Raw genomic sequence first — 14,466 nt, forward strand, 5'->3', positions numbered from 1 at the left:
AATCCATACAAGTTTTGTAAATGTCGAATGTTCATATAAGATTCCAAACATTACAATTATAATGTATAAATGGGATGTATACAAAACAATATACTGACTATAGTTGCATCTATAAAAACTAGTATATTAGGTAGTAGATAAATGTCATTGCCTGGTGTGAGACCACTGCCCTGCTTATTAAAGGCCTGAAGCAGCTTTGAAAAGTTTCCTGTTTGGTCGTCTCTAGACTATTTAAACACACACACACACACACACACACACACACACACACACACACACACACACACACACACACACACACACACACAAAATTGATAAAAAAAAAAGATCCCTGCTCATGGTACAAAATATTCTATGGGTTTGCAAATAGCATTTTGTGAGTGGGAGCACGATAAAACATAATTATAGCAAATATTGTTATAAAGTCATTTCAGTGAACCACTGAACATAACATTGGTTTCACAGTGTTGATGACCAAAGACAAATGCACTGTGCTTAAAGAATAAAGTTCATTATCCTATGTAGAACAACCATGCAAACTCATGTATTTAGGCTTAGGTGCTGATTAAATCATGAAAACAGCACACTTGTGAAATCTTCCTCTCCCCTCTTGCACATGGCCATGGTTCTAACTCTGGTTTGAATCCTGCCATATGAATGGATGTCTGCGATTGTCTTTAGTTTGGGAGATGGATTTTATTGTCAGATGAGAACTGTCTCACTTATTGATGGCCTGAAACAGTTCCATGTTTGGTCTCTAAAGCAGGGTTTCCAGACCATGTAAAAAATAAAAATAGAAATCCTTAGCACACACCCATAGTACCCACATTTACTATAGGTTTGTAAATAACTTTTCATGTATGGGAGCCACATAAAAATGAAAGAAGAATGTCAGGGTGTAATATATATATATTACACCCTGACATCTACATTCTGAGGGTATATCAAAATTTAATAAAGAAAATTTTTAGAATAGTTTTCCCTATGAAAATACACATGAACATTAAAAACATCATTGGCATCCTGAATGGAAAACCTATAAAATAAAATATTTGACTATTTAAAAAAGTGTTTATTGAAGATGGCAAATTAAATATTCCATATAAATTTATTTATTTACATAAGAGAAATTACTCAAAGCACTCAAGTAGCTGCATACAAAATAGTATTCAAACAATTGTAACTAATGGATCTGAGAGCTGGGCTAGAAATAAAAGTCAATCAAAGACTAGAAAGTAACAATATGAGATTTTCTAATACAAATTAGGGAAGTGAACAGATGGTATCAATCATTAATAATGAAGATTAGCATTCAAGAATGTGCGAGCAGAGATTTAATCTCCTATGATATGATTGCTTAAAAAGAATAGAAGAAAAAAATGAGCAAAGTAAGGGTTTCGATGCCAGGATGGTAGGAAAAAGATGGAGATCGATTGATGCAGTTAGAAATGTTTGTGAAGGCAAATACAAAATTGACAATATTGCGATTCTGATTGCATAACTTGGACAAAAATTGTTGATAAGTTAGTAACAATGTTAACTTTATTTCGTGCTATTGCAGTAACCTGTATACAGTTTGAAGGTACATATTAGGAATTTCATAATTTTCCCTTATCAGTTATTTTGAAATGTGTTGTTAGCAAACTTTACTATATATACTACTATAATAAAACACCCACTTTGTTTACATCTGAATATTGAAGAGGAAGGAATGTTACTTGCTATCCAACTGTCTTCTGAAAATGCAAACAAAGTTCACATTTATAAACTTCTCACTAATTGTGTAGAGAATGAATGCTTGAAATAAATTATGTTTTCAAGAAAAGGAAAGCTCTCTGAAAATTACCTTAATTACTGGTTACTTATGAGGAAAAAAAAAAAACTGGTACTCTTGGGGACATAAAACACCTGGAATGAATTCAGGCACAGAAATGTTCGGGGAAAATTTGGAGATAAGAATTACCCACTGAGTTTACTTCGGTTGTGGACTATGAAAACACTATTTCTCAACATGATGTGCACGAGTTTGAAACAGAGAGAAAACATAAGAAAAATCTTATGTTACCGACAGTGATATCTTTCAACCAATTAAGAAGACAAGCGTATATGAGGGATCTGAAACAAATAATCACCATTTAGTTTTTAACCAGATTAAAATAAGCATCAATCACACTACAGGGGGGGAAAAGTTTCACAAAGAATCAAAAACAAGCAGCAACTTTCAGAGGTTAACAAAACATACCAATAATGCTAAAGCAAAAATTACATGAAAGCAAGAACCAAAATTGATGTGAGAAGAATCATTAAGTAAAGCCTTCAAAGCATATGGTGAAGTTGTTCATAAGGATGGAAAAATCAGAACTTATCACATCTGAGAAATTAAAAAAAGCAAAAGACAGCATGAAGATGCATCCATCATGCATACATAGCCAATTAATGTTGGAATATAAATATTAAATTCAGGTTTAAAGTTAATTATTTTCACATAAGCATGAGGAAAAGTTACCTGTTCCCTTTTTTCACCTGAGACTAGAAAGCTTTCATTCATTAGTACTATGTTAGTGGCACGTTGCAATTGGTCTCTGCGATCTACAGCTACATTAAACTGTACCCAATCACCAATTTGAAGGGTATACTCTCCTCTAGCATCTCGTTCACCAAATGGAACTTCAATATCCCTGAAAATTTATTATTGAAATTTCAAAAATGACTGCAATGCAAATTTATTGAGTATTATCCAAAAATTGTTTTACAATCAGGAAATTAATTCTAGGTGCAAACCATTATAATGCTGTTTCCTTCTACTGTCTGTTAACAGTAGAATGCACCAACAGCAATAAATTCAAATTAATTAGTTCAGTAGTTGATATTATTCAATACAGAACTGTCATAATTTATTAGTAATAATATATTGACAAATGAGCAGGGTCTGTAGTTTATGGCATCTAAAAGAAAATTAGGTGTGCACATACTGCATTTTTTTAAAATACTAAATGGAGATTTTTCCATGCAACTCATGTGGAAAAAAAAAAGTTCATGTGTGACTGTACTCAAGTACACTTCGGCTACAGGCCTTAAATGCTACATAGCTAGGCTATGACAAAGTTAAAAGCTAGTAAAAGTTGAAAGTTAAAAAAAAAGTTTATCAATTTCAGATGATGAAAAAATAATCAAACAATTGTAAAATGGGGTATTGTTTTAATAACGTTCTTTTTTGTAATGACAGTGACACTGTTTACTGTTATCACAGCAACTATTCTATTCCAGGAATATTTATTTATTTAACATATGGCATAATAAAGGCACGTGACATCAGAATATATAAATACATATTTGTGCAAACAATAAATACAATACAAGTAATGCACACATACAAATATCAGGTAAAAAAAAAAAGTCTAAAATTTTAAGTCAAATTGAGATAGCCAATCAAGAGCTGAAGGATCTGCCTCAAAAATGTCTCTCAGGTCACCAGGGTAGGCTCTTATGCTGCAGTCCTCCACAATGTGCTGGATGGTTTGGTTTATGGCTCCACAGTCGCATTGGGGTGTAAGTGATCTTCTCCACTTGTGTAAGCTGTCTGCACAGATACCATGTCCTGTGCATATCCTATTTAAACTTTTCCACAGATGACGTGGAAGCTCAATCCCTTTCGGATTTTGATTGGGAGGGATATACTTGTTTAAGTCTGGTGGTGATTTTTCTTTCCAAGTTTCTAGCCATTTTGATGAATTGCTATTTACTGGTTCTTCAGCCAGTATTAGTGGAGGCCGTCGGGATTTAAGACAATTCATATTTATATATGGGAGGTCTTCATATATCAGCAACAGAGATTGCTGCTTATTTTTTTTGTATTTTTTTTACCAGAGCATTTTGTCTGTGCAGGTTCAGTGGTGCAATATTGCTCAAAGTTGGAAGCCAGTAGAGGGGAGCGGATTTGACACAATCTGTTATTGTCCTCATCACTGCATTCATTTGCGTGTTGATTTTCTTGATATGAGGACTGTTTAACCATACTGGTGAACAATATTCTGCCGCAGAGTAGACTAAGGCCAACATGGAGTATCTTAGTGTAATAGCAGAAGAACCCCATGTAGAACCACACAGTTTTTGTATGATGTTATTACAGGTTCTAATCTTTAGAGAGAGATTCTCCAGATGTCTTCTGAAAGATAGTGTTCTATCCAGGGTAACACCCAGATTTAGGGAAATCTTGGTGCTGCAACATTGTGTTGTTAAAGCTGACCTGAAGTTTCCTATTTGCCAATTTGGTATTTAGGTGAAAAGAGCTAACCTCAATCTTATTGAGGTTTGGTGTTAGTCTCCATTTATGAAAGTATTCCCCAATGGTTCTAAGGTCATTTGTGAGAATATGTTCAGTTACTTCAATGCTCTTGTATTGGATGGTGAGGGCTATGTCATCAGCATAAGCAAATTTTTTTGACCTAGTTATCAGTAGATCAGATATAAGTTGAACAAGATTGGTGCTAATACTGAGCCCTGTGGGAGCCCATTGTTCAGCTTTCTCAGTTTGTTCATTTTGTTTCCTAGTACCATATGGAAGAACCTGTCAGAAAGCATGCTACCAATAAGATGGATTGGCATGGTATGACTTGTATCAGCTTGTATAGCATCTCCTCTTTCCATACCGTGTCATATGCAGCAGTAAGGTCAACAAACAAAACAGAGGTTTTCAAACATCTCTGGAAGCCTGCTTCGATATGGGTAGTAAGGCTTAGTACTTGGTCCGTACAACTACGTTGAGTCCTAAAGCCTGCTTGCTCAACACATAACCAGATATTTTTGGCCCAATTCTGTTAAGGAGTTGTCTCTCGAGGAGCTTATAACAGCAACTGAGGGGTGCAATTGGACGATAGCTGTCTGCTTGATCTTGAAGCTTGTTGGGTTTTCCCTAGCCCACCCATGGTACAAAATGTGCTATAGGTTTACAAATAGCCATTCATAGGTGGGAGCAACATAAAAAAGATTAAAAACACTGAAATGACTCCTAATTTTAATAGAGATTCTAAACATCAAATTTTATTAAATCCAGTCTGAATTATTTTGAATCATTTTTACAAAAAAACAGTCTACTTATAGAGAAATCTTTCATCTGCCGGTCTTGAACCTACAACTGAGAATTACTGTATTACAATGCATGCACTATTATAATATGCATCATATTACTTTAAAAGTTATAATTTATAAAAGTTATAATTTTAATGAATTAGTAACTTCTATTAGAAGTTTGAAATGTGTTACAAATTCTGACCATAAAAATTTTATTCCAGTCCAAATTGAACCATATTCAATATTTCAGTGGGTACAAACACATTAAATACTAAATTTGATTAAATTCCATATATACAGCCAGATTATAGTTTCAATATATAACTTCGAAATGTTTTGTCTCTGCAAATCATCTAACTGAAAAATTCAACTGAATCGATAAAATTTTGTAAAGATTCCAAATACCAATTCATCAACATTCATTCATTGACCTCACCTGACATTCCAGTTCATCCCACAGATGTAGGGTCGAGATCAGGTTGTGGAGGCCAGCCAAGTGTGGTGGCATCCACAAACCATACAGCAGCAGCAGCCTTATCATGCAATGCACTGTCTTGCTGAAAGAGACAATGGTCAGTTCAGTAGGAAGCACTGTCCAGAATGTTCATATCTCTCTCTCTGAGTTCAATGTTCATGGCACCACAAACAGAGGCCAAACCAGGAAAAACTGGACCATACCATCACACAGTCACCTCTGAATTTCATAGTTGGGATAATGCACTCTGGTAAGAGACATTCACCAGGCACCTGCTCGAAAGAGGGTGTAGTGTGATTCCTCACTCCATAACACAGTTTTCCAAGCTTTCATGTCCCACTGTACATGCTCTTTGCACCACTGAAGATAATGCTGCATCATGGTTTGGATAATCTGCAGCTTGCATATTGCAGTCCAATCATGAAAACTTACCTTGTGAGCCTTGGTTCTGAATTTTTGTGCAGATTCGTGTTCCAGTTGTTGTCTAGAACTCTGCATTCAACATGTTAGCTGATAAAAGGCAGTTTTTTTTTTTACATATTATTCTTCGTAGCACCCTAGTCACATTCAGTGAATGTGGTGAGTCATCCACTGCAGGTGGCACTTGCAGTTGACTCCCTGCACTTCCAATCTCAATATGGTATCACTGATTGTTGACCTAGGATGGCCCCATTTGTCAACAATTTGCTGGACAGATATGTCTACAACATTGAATCCTATCACAATGCCTCTTTCAAACTCTGCCAGTTCCCTTCTCACAGCAATTTCACCCAGACACAGTTGTACTGACTTAGTTGCGTCATATTCCTCCAATTTATAGTGGCTACAAACACGACTTGCTACATGGCATGACACACCTTGCCCATGGTGGTTTAGCTACCTATATTTGGCAATTCTCGCTTGTTACAAGCAAGGATTGTCAGATATAAGTAGCTAAACAAAACTTACTTATCAAATGTTAGATTGCTTAGAACTAAGCACTCATACACTAGATAGTTGTAGTGAATTTAGGACAGCATTGTGCTTTTAGTCAGAACAATGGGGATGGTGAGTTTATTTTTTTGAGTTTATATGGAACAGATCCTAATAGCAGAGGAATAAAAAGAATGTTATGGAAGATTATTTTGTGTGTGTAATAACGTATTACTTCAAAAAAGGCAAACCAGCATGGAGGGGCCCATAAAAAAATATGCAGTGTATATGGAGATGGTGCCTTAACAGAACGCATATGCCAAAAGTGGTTTGCCAAATTCCATTCTGGAGATTTTGACGCCAGTGATGCGCTTCGCGCAGGTCGCCCGACCGAGGTTGAATCGAGTGTTGTGAAGGATATTGTCGGCAAAAATTCATCACAAACAGTGCAGGAGATTGCTGCAGTACTGGACATTACTGAATTGACTGAGGGTAATATGACTGCCCGCATATCCATCTGTGATTCGCTGCGACATCGCCAAGAAAACGACCCATTTTTGAAGTGGATGATTACAGGAGATGAAAAATGGGTCATGTACGATAACATGGTACGTAAAAAATCATCGGGTACAAGAGCAAACCACCACAAATAACCTCGAAAGCAGGATTGCACCCAAACAAGATCATACTCTGTGTGGGGGGATTATAAAGGTGTTGTCCACTACAAGGTGTTACCGTCAGGCAGAACGATTCTTTCAACCGTTTATTGCTAACAGTTAATATGACTGGCCCGTGCAATTAGCACAAAACGTCATGCATTGGCAAATCAGAAAGGAGTTGTCTTTCACCACGACAACGCCAGACCCCACACATCATTAACAACCCGGAGTAAATTGTTACATCTTGGCTGGGATGTTTTGCTGCATTCTCCGGACCTGGTACCTTCCGATTACCACTTATTCCGATCGTTGCAGAATTCTCTGAACGGGAAAACCTCTGCTAATGAGGAGGCTGTCAAAAGACACCTGGCTCAGTTTTTCGCCAATAAACCACAGGAGATTTATGAACGTGGCATAATGAAGTTGGTGGAGAGATGGCAAGAGGTCATTGATAAAGAGGGTCAATATATAACTGACTAGTATGTATTATATATATTAAATAAAATGTGTTTCATTCCACCCTGAAAAACCGAACGAACTTATTTGCTAACCCAATATATATATATATATATATATATATATATATATATATATATATATATATATATATATATATTGATTATGCTAAATCACGGTATTTCATTATTGAAGCAAATAAGTGAAACATAAAATTCACTTTCAAGTAAATGAATTCTGTCTTGTTATTAAGAGAATTCATGTTCTACTCAAAACTAGAATAGAATATACATCACTTTATATTGACCAATTATACTAAATGTAAAGTTACTACTATAATATTAAAATAATTTTAGTTTATAATTAATAGTTATACTGCTAAGTTATAATTATAAAAATGTAAAATTATACTATGTAACACCTTTTTATACTGGATTCTAAAAAATAATTCCTTAGTCTGCCCATGGTACTAATGTAACAAAGATTTATAGCCATTATTGAGTGGAAGGAAGGCCAGTTCTAAACTATCGGCTATTCTACGGTATAGTGGAGTGTATTAGTTTTGGTGGCATTATGTATTATAATGAATTTTAACTTTAAATAGCCAGAATGTGTCAGAAGAGAGGATTGGAATATGTGAATGCTTGGAGGGCATTTGAGGACAGAAGGGAACTGTATGTGAGAGACTGCTTGCATATGAATGAGCAAGGAAGAAGGCATCTGGAGTGATTGCTGTTTTCTGAACAAGTCAGTGTGTCAATGCAGGAAAACTAGAATTCCCAGGGTGGATGGTAGAAATGGGTGCTTAGAGGAAGAGGGACATCAGGTAAAACTAAGTCCAGTGGGGTCGAGAGGGGATAATGATAGATATAGAAGCAGTGACATTTTTATGCTTTATACTAATGCCAGGAATATCCATAATAAAGGAGATGAATTGGTGGTGCTGATAGCATCAGCCTGGCCGAACCGAAGATTACTGGGCTCTCTGAGACGTGGTTGACAGAAGATGATATAATAAGAGGAATGGAAGTAGCAAGGTACAGCATTTTTTGGCAGGATAGGAAAGGAAAACATGGTGATGGTGGAGTACTGCTTATGATTAGTGATGACTTATGTCCTCTAAGAGTAGAAGCTTTGGAAGGCAGTGACCCTAATGGTTTTGAAAGCATATAGTGTGAGAAAGAAGTGGCACACCAAGGAGCACAGAGGGTGGGGAGCAGAAGGTGTTTAGGTATTTGAGCTTGGCAAGTGCAAGAAGAATGACTGTTATGGGAGATTTTAACTACAGTAGCTGGTAAGAGGAAAATGCATGTTGTAATTAGGGAATGGAATTTCTAAAATTCTTGATGGACAAATGTCTTAGGCAACATGTAATAGAGAGAACAAGAGGTTCAAGAGTTTTAAATTTGGTCATAGCATCAGAAGAGCTGATAAAAACTAAGATGCCACCCCCCCCAGTTGGAGAGAGTGACCATGTGGTTTTGAGTTCGAAGATGAATAGACATGCAGGTGTATCAAAGAAAAGGAAATGTATGTGGAATTATAACGCAGGTGATTATAATAGTCTTAGATATCAGATATCAACTAGGGGGCAGTTCCATGGAGGGTGGAATTGGAAGGCCAGGATATCATTAGTGCTTGGGAAATTGTGAAGGAATAATTGTTATCAGCAATAGTAAGCTGTATTCCATAAGTGAAGAAGTAGACACAATTTGATGTAAAGTGGATAACAAACAATATCAAACAGGAACTGCAGTTAAAAAAAAAAAACAATATTATGGAAGAGATATAAGGAGAGGAGTGGAGGGCAGATGCACGAAGACTATACAAAAGCAGGCCAAGATAGTGACTGGTATGGTGAGAAAGGCAAAACTGGAATATGAGAAGAGATTGGCACTAAGATCCAAAGAAAATCCTAGGGAATTTTTTAGCTATGTGGCCAGTAGGAGGAGAAATGAGTGTGGAAGAATGACGTTGCAGGATAAAAATGGGAACTGAGTGACTGATGCAGAGGACATAGTGGAATTGTTCAATGAGCACTTTATTGGAGTATTTTATCCTGGAGAAGAAGGTTTTGATACTAGATAGATAGGGCAGGTTCAGGGTTTAGAGGAGAGTATGTTCCAAATACTGAGTATTCTGGATGTCTGTAAAGCTGTGGGACTGGATAGTATTTCACCACGGGTTTTGAGAGAATGTGCTGAAGAACTGACAGCTCCACTGACCTGGCTCTTTAATAAAAGTCTGGCTGCAGGAAAGGTACCCAAGGAATGGAAGGAAGGTAAGATAGTGCTACTGTACAAGTAATGGACTGGAAGTGTTAATTATAGGCCAGTTTATGTGTCATCAGTAGTTGTTAAGATCTTGGAGAAATTAGTGAGGAACTATACACAGCACTGTGCAAACGAGGGTGGTGTTATCTGTGAGAATCAACATGGATTTGCTAAGGAGCGCTCATGCTTTAGTTATATGATTGCCTTTTATAATAAAGTGACAAGAGCAGTTGATAAGGGAAAGGCATATGCTACCATTTTTTTGGATTTTGCAAAAAGAATGTTGACAGGGTGCCACATGATAAGCTGATATTTAAGTTGCAGCACATGGATTTATATGTTGGGTTAGTTAACTGGATTCAGGATTGGCTGTCTGATCAGAGAGTTGTGTATGGTGGGGCAATATCAAGGAAGCAGAAGATTACAAGTAGGGTTCCACAGGGCTCAGTACTGGGACCTATATTGTTCAACCTTTATATCAATGACATTGGCAATGGATTGCAAGGGGATATTCAGTTGTTTGCAGATGACGTGAAGCTGGGAAGGGTTATCAGTAATAGTGTAGATGTGGTAGACCTGAAAGAGGATTTGAATAAACTAGACAGATGGGCAAATGAATGGGGTGTCGGTTTAATGCAGCAATATGTAAAGTCTTGAAGTTTGGGATCCATCGATGTGAGGCTGCATACTCGATTGGAAGATCTGTACTGGAGGAAGTAGGGAGAGATGAGATCTAGGGTTGATGATTGATAGAAAACTGATATTCAAGGAGCATATTGCAGAGGTGGTGAAGGTAACCCAGAGGATTGCTGACCTGCAGAGATAAGAGTTATCATTCCATTGTATAAGACTGATCAGACCACATTAAAAGATTGTTCTCAAATTTGGTCCCCAGGATAAGGAGATAATCCACCTCTTTGTTACAGTCCTGAAGCAATCTTTGTTTTCTGCCTCTGTACACAGAGGCAGAAAACAAAAATGGTTTCAGGACTGTACAATGTCAGTTATGAGGATCGGCTGAGGGAATGTGGACTGTAGAGTTTGGTGGATAGGAGAGGTGATATGATCGAGACTTAAACTGTTGAGAGGAAGTTAAAGGGTGGACATTTGGGAGTTCTTTTGCTTGGTGGAACAGCAGGAAGGAGTGATGACAAGGGGCCATCCCTGGAAGAAGTTATGAAAGGAAGCTGTGAGCAAGAGGGAGAGGAGTGGTTTCTTTGTGTGAAGGGTGGTTGAACTGTGGAATGAATTGCCTGAGAGAGTGGCGAGAGCAAGAACGGTCAATGAGTTCAAGGAGTGGTATGATAGACTGTGTTTCCTAAGAAGGACCTCCCATGATGAGTTGCTTGACTCCATGGAGGCCTGAATAATAATAATAAATGTAAACAGAGGCTTAATTAGCATGTACATACATTCTCTAGAACTTCAAGGACAACCAGGATTTGATTAGTTGAACCGAATGCAAATTACTGAATATAGATTAATAACTATGCTATAATAATGTTAAGCAATCTGTTATATTTTGCTAATGAAACAAGTCAAAATTAGACCACTACATCTACCCTTCCCTTAAGATACTAGACTCAGTGACTTGTCACAATCAAATCTCAGTTTAACTAGTCAACTTTATATGAAAAGGCCCTTATATATATATATATATATATATATCCTACATGAGACTCAAACGCAGGTCTTTCCAACCAAAGGATACTCTCAATACCAATGAAGCCAGAGCCTAGAACACAGACCACCTTTATATAATTCTTTCAGTTTGATAAATGAAAAACTCTGGAGGAAATTTCAGTTATGTACTTTAAAGAAAGTTTTACATTAAATGAGGATCTGTGGCATTAATAAAAATTGTTATACAAAGAAATTATTAAGAGAATAAAAAACATTTACTAACCTGCTATCACGACGATAACGTACCCGACCAGACAGTGGATCATTCGACTGCCTACCTTGTGCTTTTTCCAATACTTTAACTACTTGACCAGCTACTGGTTCAGGATTAATATCCTCAAATACAACAGTTCCTTCAGCTAGAGAAGTTATATTTACTGCTACTTCTTTGTTCTACAAGAATAATAATAATGTGTTTGCGATGCAAGTGAATTTAAATGAAATGAAGTATTAAAAAAAGAAAAGAGGAAGAAGCGCGCGCGCACACACAGTGTGTTTCAACAATGATATTCTAATTCTCCCATGAATGAAATCATATGATTAACCAAAATCAGCACTCCTATTGGGAGTAAATCATATCACAGTTTACCAAAGAATCCTAAATGTAAGATAATCATTCAGTTCAAATAAGTGCTACAAATATTACTTTTATAAAATCCTCAGTGATAAATTTTGAATGAAAAGAAGTTTCACTCCAATTCTAACAAACATTCATTATGTTAAAATTATGGAGACTATTCCATCTTCATTCTGGAGAAAGTATTATAGTAGTATTAACTTTTGTGAATTCTTAATGTTATATTTTTTTAAAAAAAAAATCTTCTGTCAGTTAGCAATTGTAATGATTTCATAAAGGATGAAGAACTGTAGACTCATATGTAATATAAGAAATGCATAATGTCATTTTTCCCCTTGAATAATGCAAGAATGTGATAGTTTGAAAACGAGAACCAACCCTTCGAGACTCAGTGGCCAACTCTGAAGAAAACCATGATTCAGCCAGGGAAGCATGTGATGTCTCAAGGACAGAAAAATCAGAGCTCCATGGTGAACTCAAAAAAATTAAGAAAGCAGTCATGAAAAAGCATACTGAAAATTCTTAGCAAGTCAGCATGTAAACAGAGCATACAGAGAAAAATGTAAGAAAAATCAAAGCAATATATAAATGTAGGTGAACAAAAGTAAGGAAGTATTCAGTAAGAATATAGAAGGTGAAATTCTACAAAATATTACTATTAAAAGAACAACTTAGAAATGGAAACAATACTGTAAAAAAGGAATCAGATAATAAAAGTGACATGAACTGAAGATAATCAATATCTGGAATAATCACTTCGAAAGACTGCTAAAGAAACAAATGACAAAACAATAGTACAAAAGATCATGAGGAATGCAATCAGCAATTCATATTAGCACTCATCGTAGAAAAAACTACCTTTATTAAAAAGGTAGCTAGAGTAGATGACATTTAACCAGCATTGCTCAAATATGGAGACCATAAATGTTTCACAGTGGCTGCATTGCATTATTCAGAAGGCACTGTTAGGTCAAATGCTATATGATTGGAGTAAAGCATTCTAGTATACATCTACCTGGTCTAGCCATAAATAATGGTACAACTTGAATATCACATAAATCTTCAATCTATCAATAAATCATTTACAGCTTTCAGGATACACAACTACATGCATATAGCAGCACTCAATGTTCAAAATATCCCCTTTTGCCTTAACACATTTCTGAAGTCTGAGGCCACATACTGATGGCAGCATGCATGTCTGACAAAATGCTGCCACTGCTTGCTTCAAATCCACATTCAGACTGGTGATGCTGGAGTGTTGTTTCTTGCAGGCTACTTTTCTCAAGCTCCAATCACAATTTGAAGTCCAATGGATTCAGATTGGGACTTTCAGACAGCCAATTAGATGATGATATGTGTTCAGGCACATTCGCCTACAACCGCTGTTGTGTGGTTCTCGCCATGTGTACAGGAGCTGAATCCTGTTGGAAGGTCCACTGCCTACTGTGAAACAAGGTGTTGTTCAGGAGCCACACAGAAGGTTCACAGCATGGTGTCGATACACTCTGGTGGAGATTTTGACCCCTTTCTTGCAGAAATGCAAACTGGACAACCCTAATGTGTCACTTCCAACAAACAATCACTGACGTGGATGATGCGCTCTCTGAATCCTGGGTGCTATGGCATGTGCTGTGCAATCATCTGGGGGCAGATATCCAATGTTTTGGCAGTTAAATGTCTCTTCAAGTGAAAATCTTCTCACCCGTGAAGAGGATATCTCTGTGTCTGTTGTTTGCACACTGCTGGAGAAGTGCCTTTGATTTTATCAGCCTCTACCACATAAATGGTGGCTTTAGGAGTTACCCAGCAGAACGACATTAGGCTCTCACCCCAGTCATCAGTTAGTACAAGTGACATTGTTCTCACAGCATGGTCAACCTGTTCTTTGACAGTCAGATACATCTTCTGTATTGTTATAGTTAATAGTCCAATACACAAACATCCTACTGATCCTGAGTGTTTTCAGCATGTTGAAAATAACAGGTGGCTGCATTCCTAAGATAGTTTTCACAATCTTTCTGCTACATGTTAATCCATACAGCTAAACAACTCTCTCACTATTGATAAACATCCAAATGTTGACTGCACACAGCGCTACTAACAGAACAGGGCTCATGCAATTCTGTGGTCTGGGTCAAGTTGTGCAGAAGTTATAACAGTATTTATGGCGTGTATAAAAGTGATGCGAGATTTCTATACTGAGAGTTTGAGATAAAAATTTCTTGAGACAAAAAATTGCTGAAGAGAAATCTGAAGAACAACAATCTGAGATCAGAATTTCATTTTAAAACAAATAGTTGAGAAATCACAGGAATATTAAAAAGAACCATATTTAAGTTTTGTAGATCTGGAAAAGAC

General features: G+C 36.7%; 1 protein-coding gene across 4 annotated transcripts in view; it reads right to left on the reverse strand.

The window, feature by feature from the left end:
• Unr (cold shock domain-containing Unr) overlaps positions 1-14,466 on the reverse strand; it is a 281,401-nt gene that overhangs the window by 155,183 nt on the left and 111,752 nt on the right. For all 4 annotated transcript variants that reach the window (XM_090411509.1, XM_090411484.1, XM_090411490.1 and 1 more), the window contains exons 8-9: positions 11,752-11,921; positions 2,507-2,678 (exon numbers count right to left, since the gene is read on the reverse strand). In XM_090411509.1, the coding sequence (XP_090267635.1) occupies positions 2,507-2,678; positions 11,752-11,921 (342 nt within the window). The remainder of the gene's footprint in view (positions 1-2,506; positions 2,679-11,751; positions 11,922-14,466) is intronic.

This window comes from Typopeltis vanoorti, chromosome 2, assembly GCF_054136105.1.
Source record: "Typopeltis vanoorti isolate ZY-2024b chromosome 2, IOZ_Tvanoo_1.0, whole genome shotgun sequence".
NCBI classification, from domain to species: Eukaryota; Metazoa; Arthropoda; class Arachnida; order Uropygi; family Thelyphonidae; genus Typopeltis; species Typopeltis vanoorti.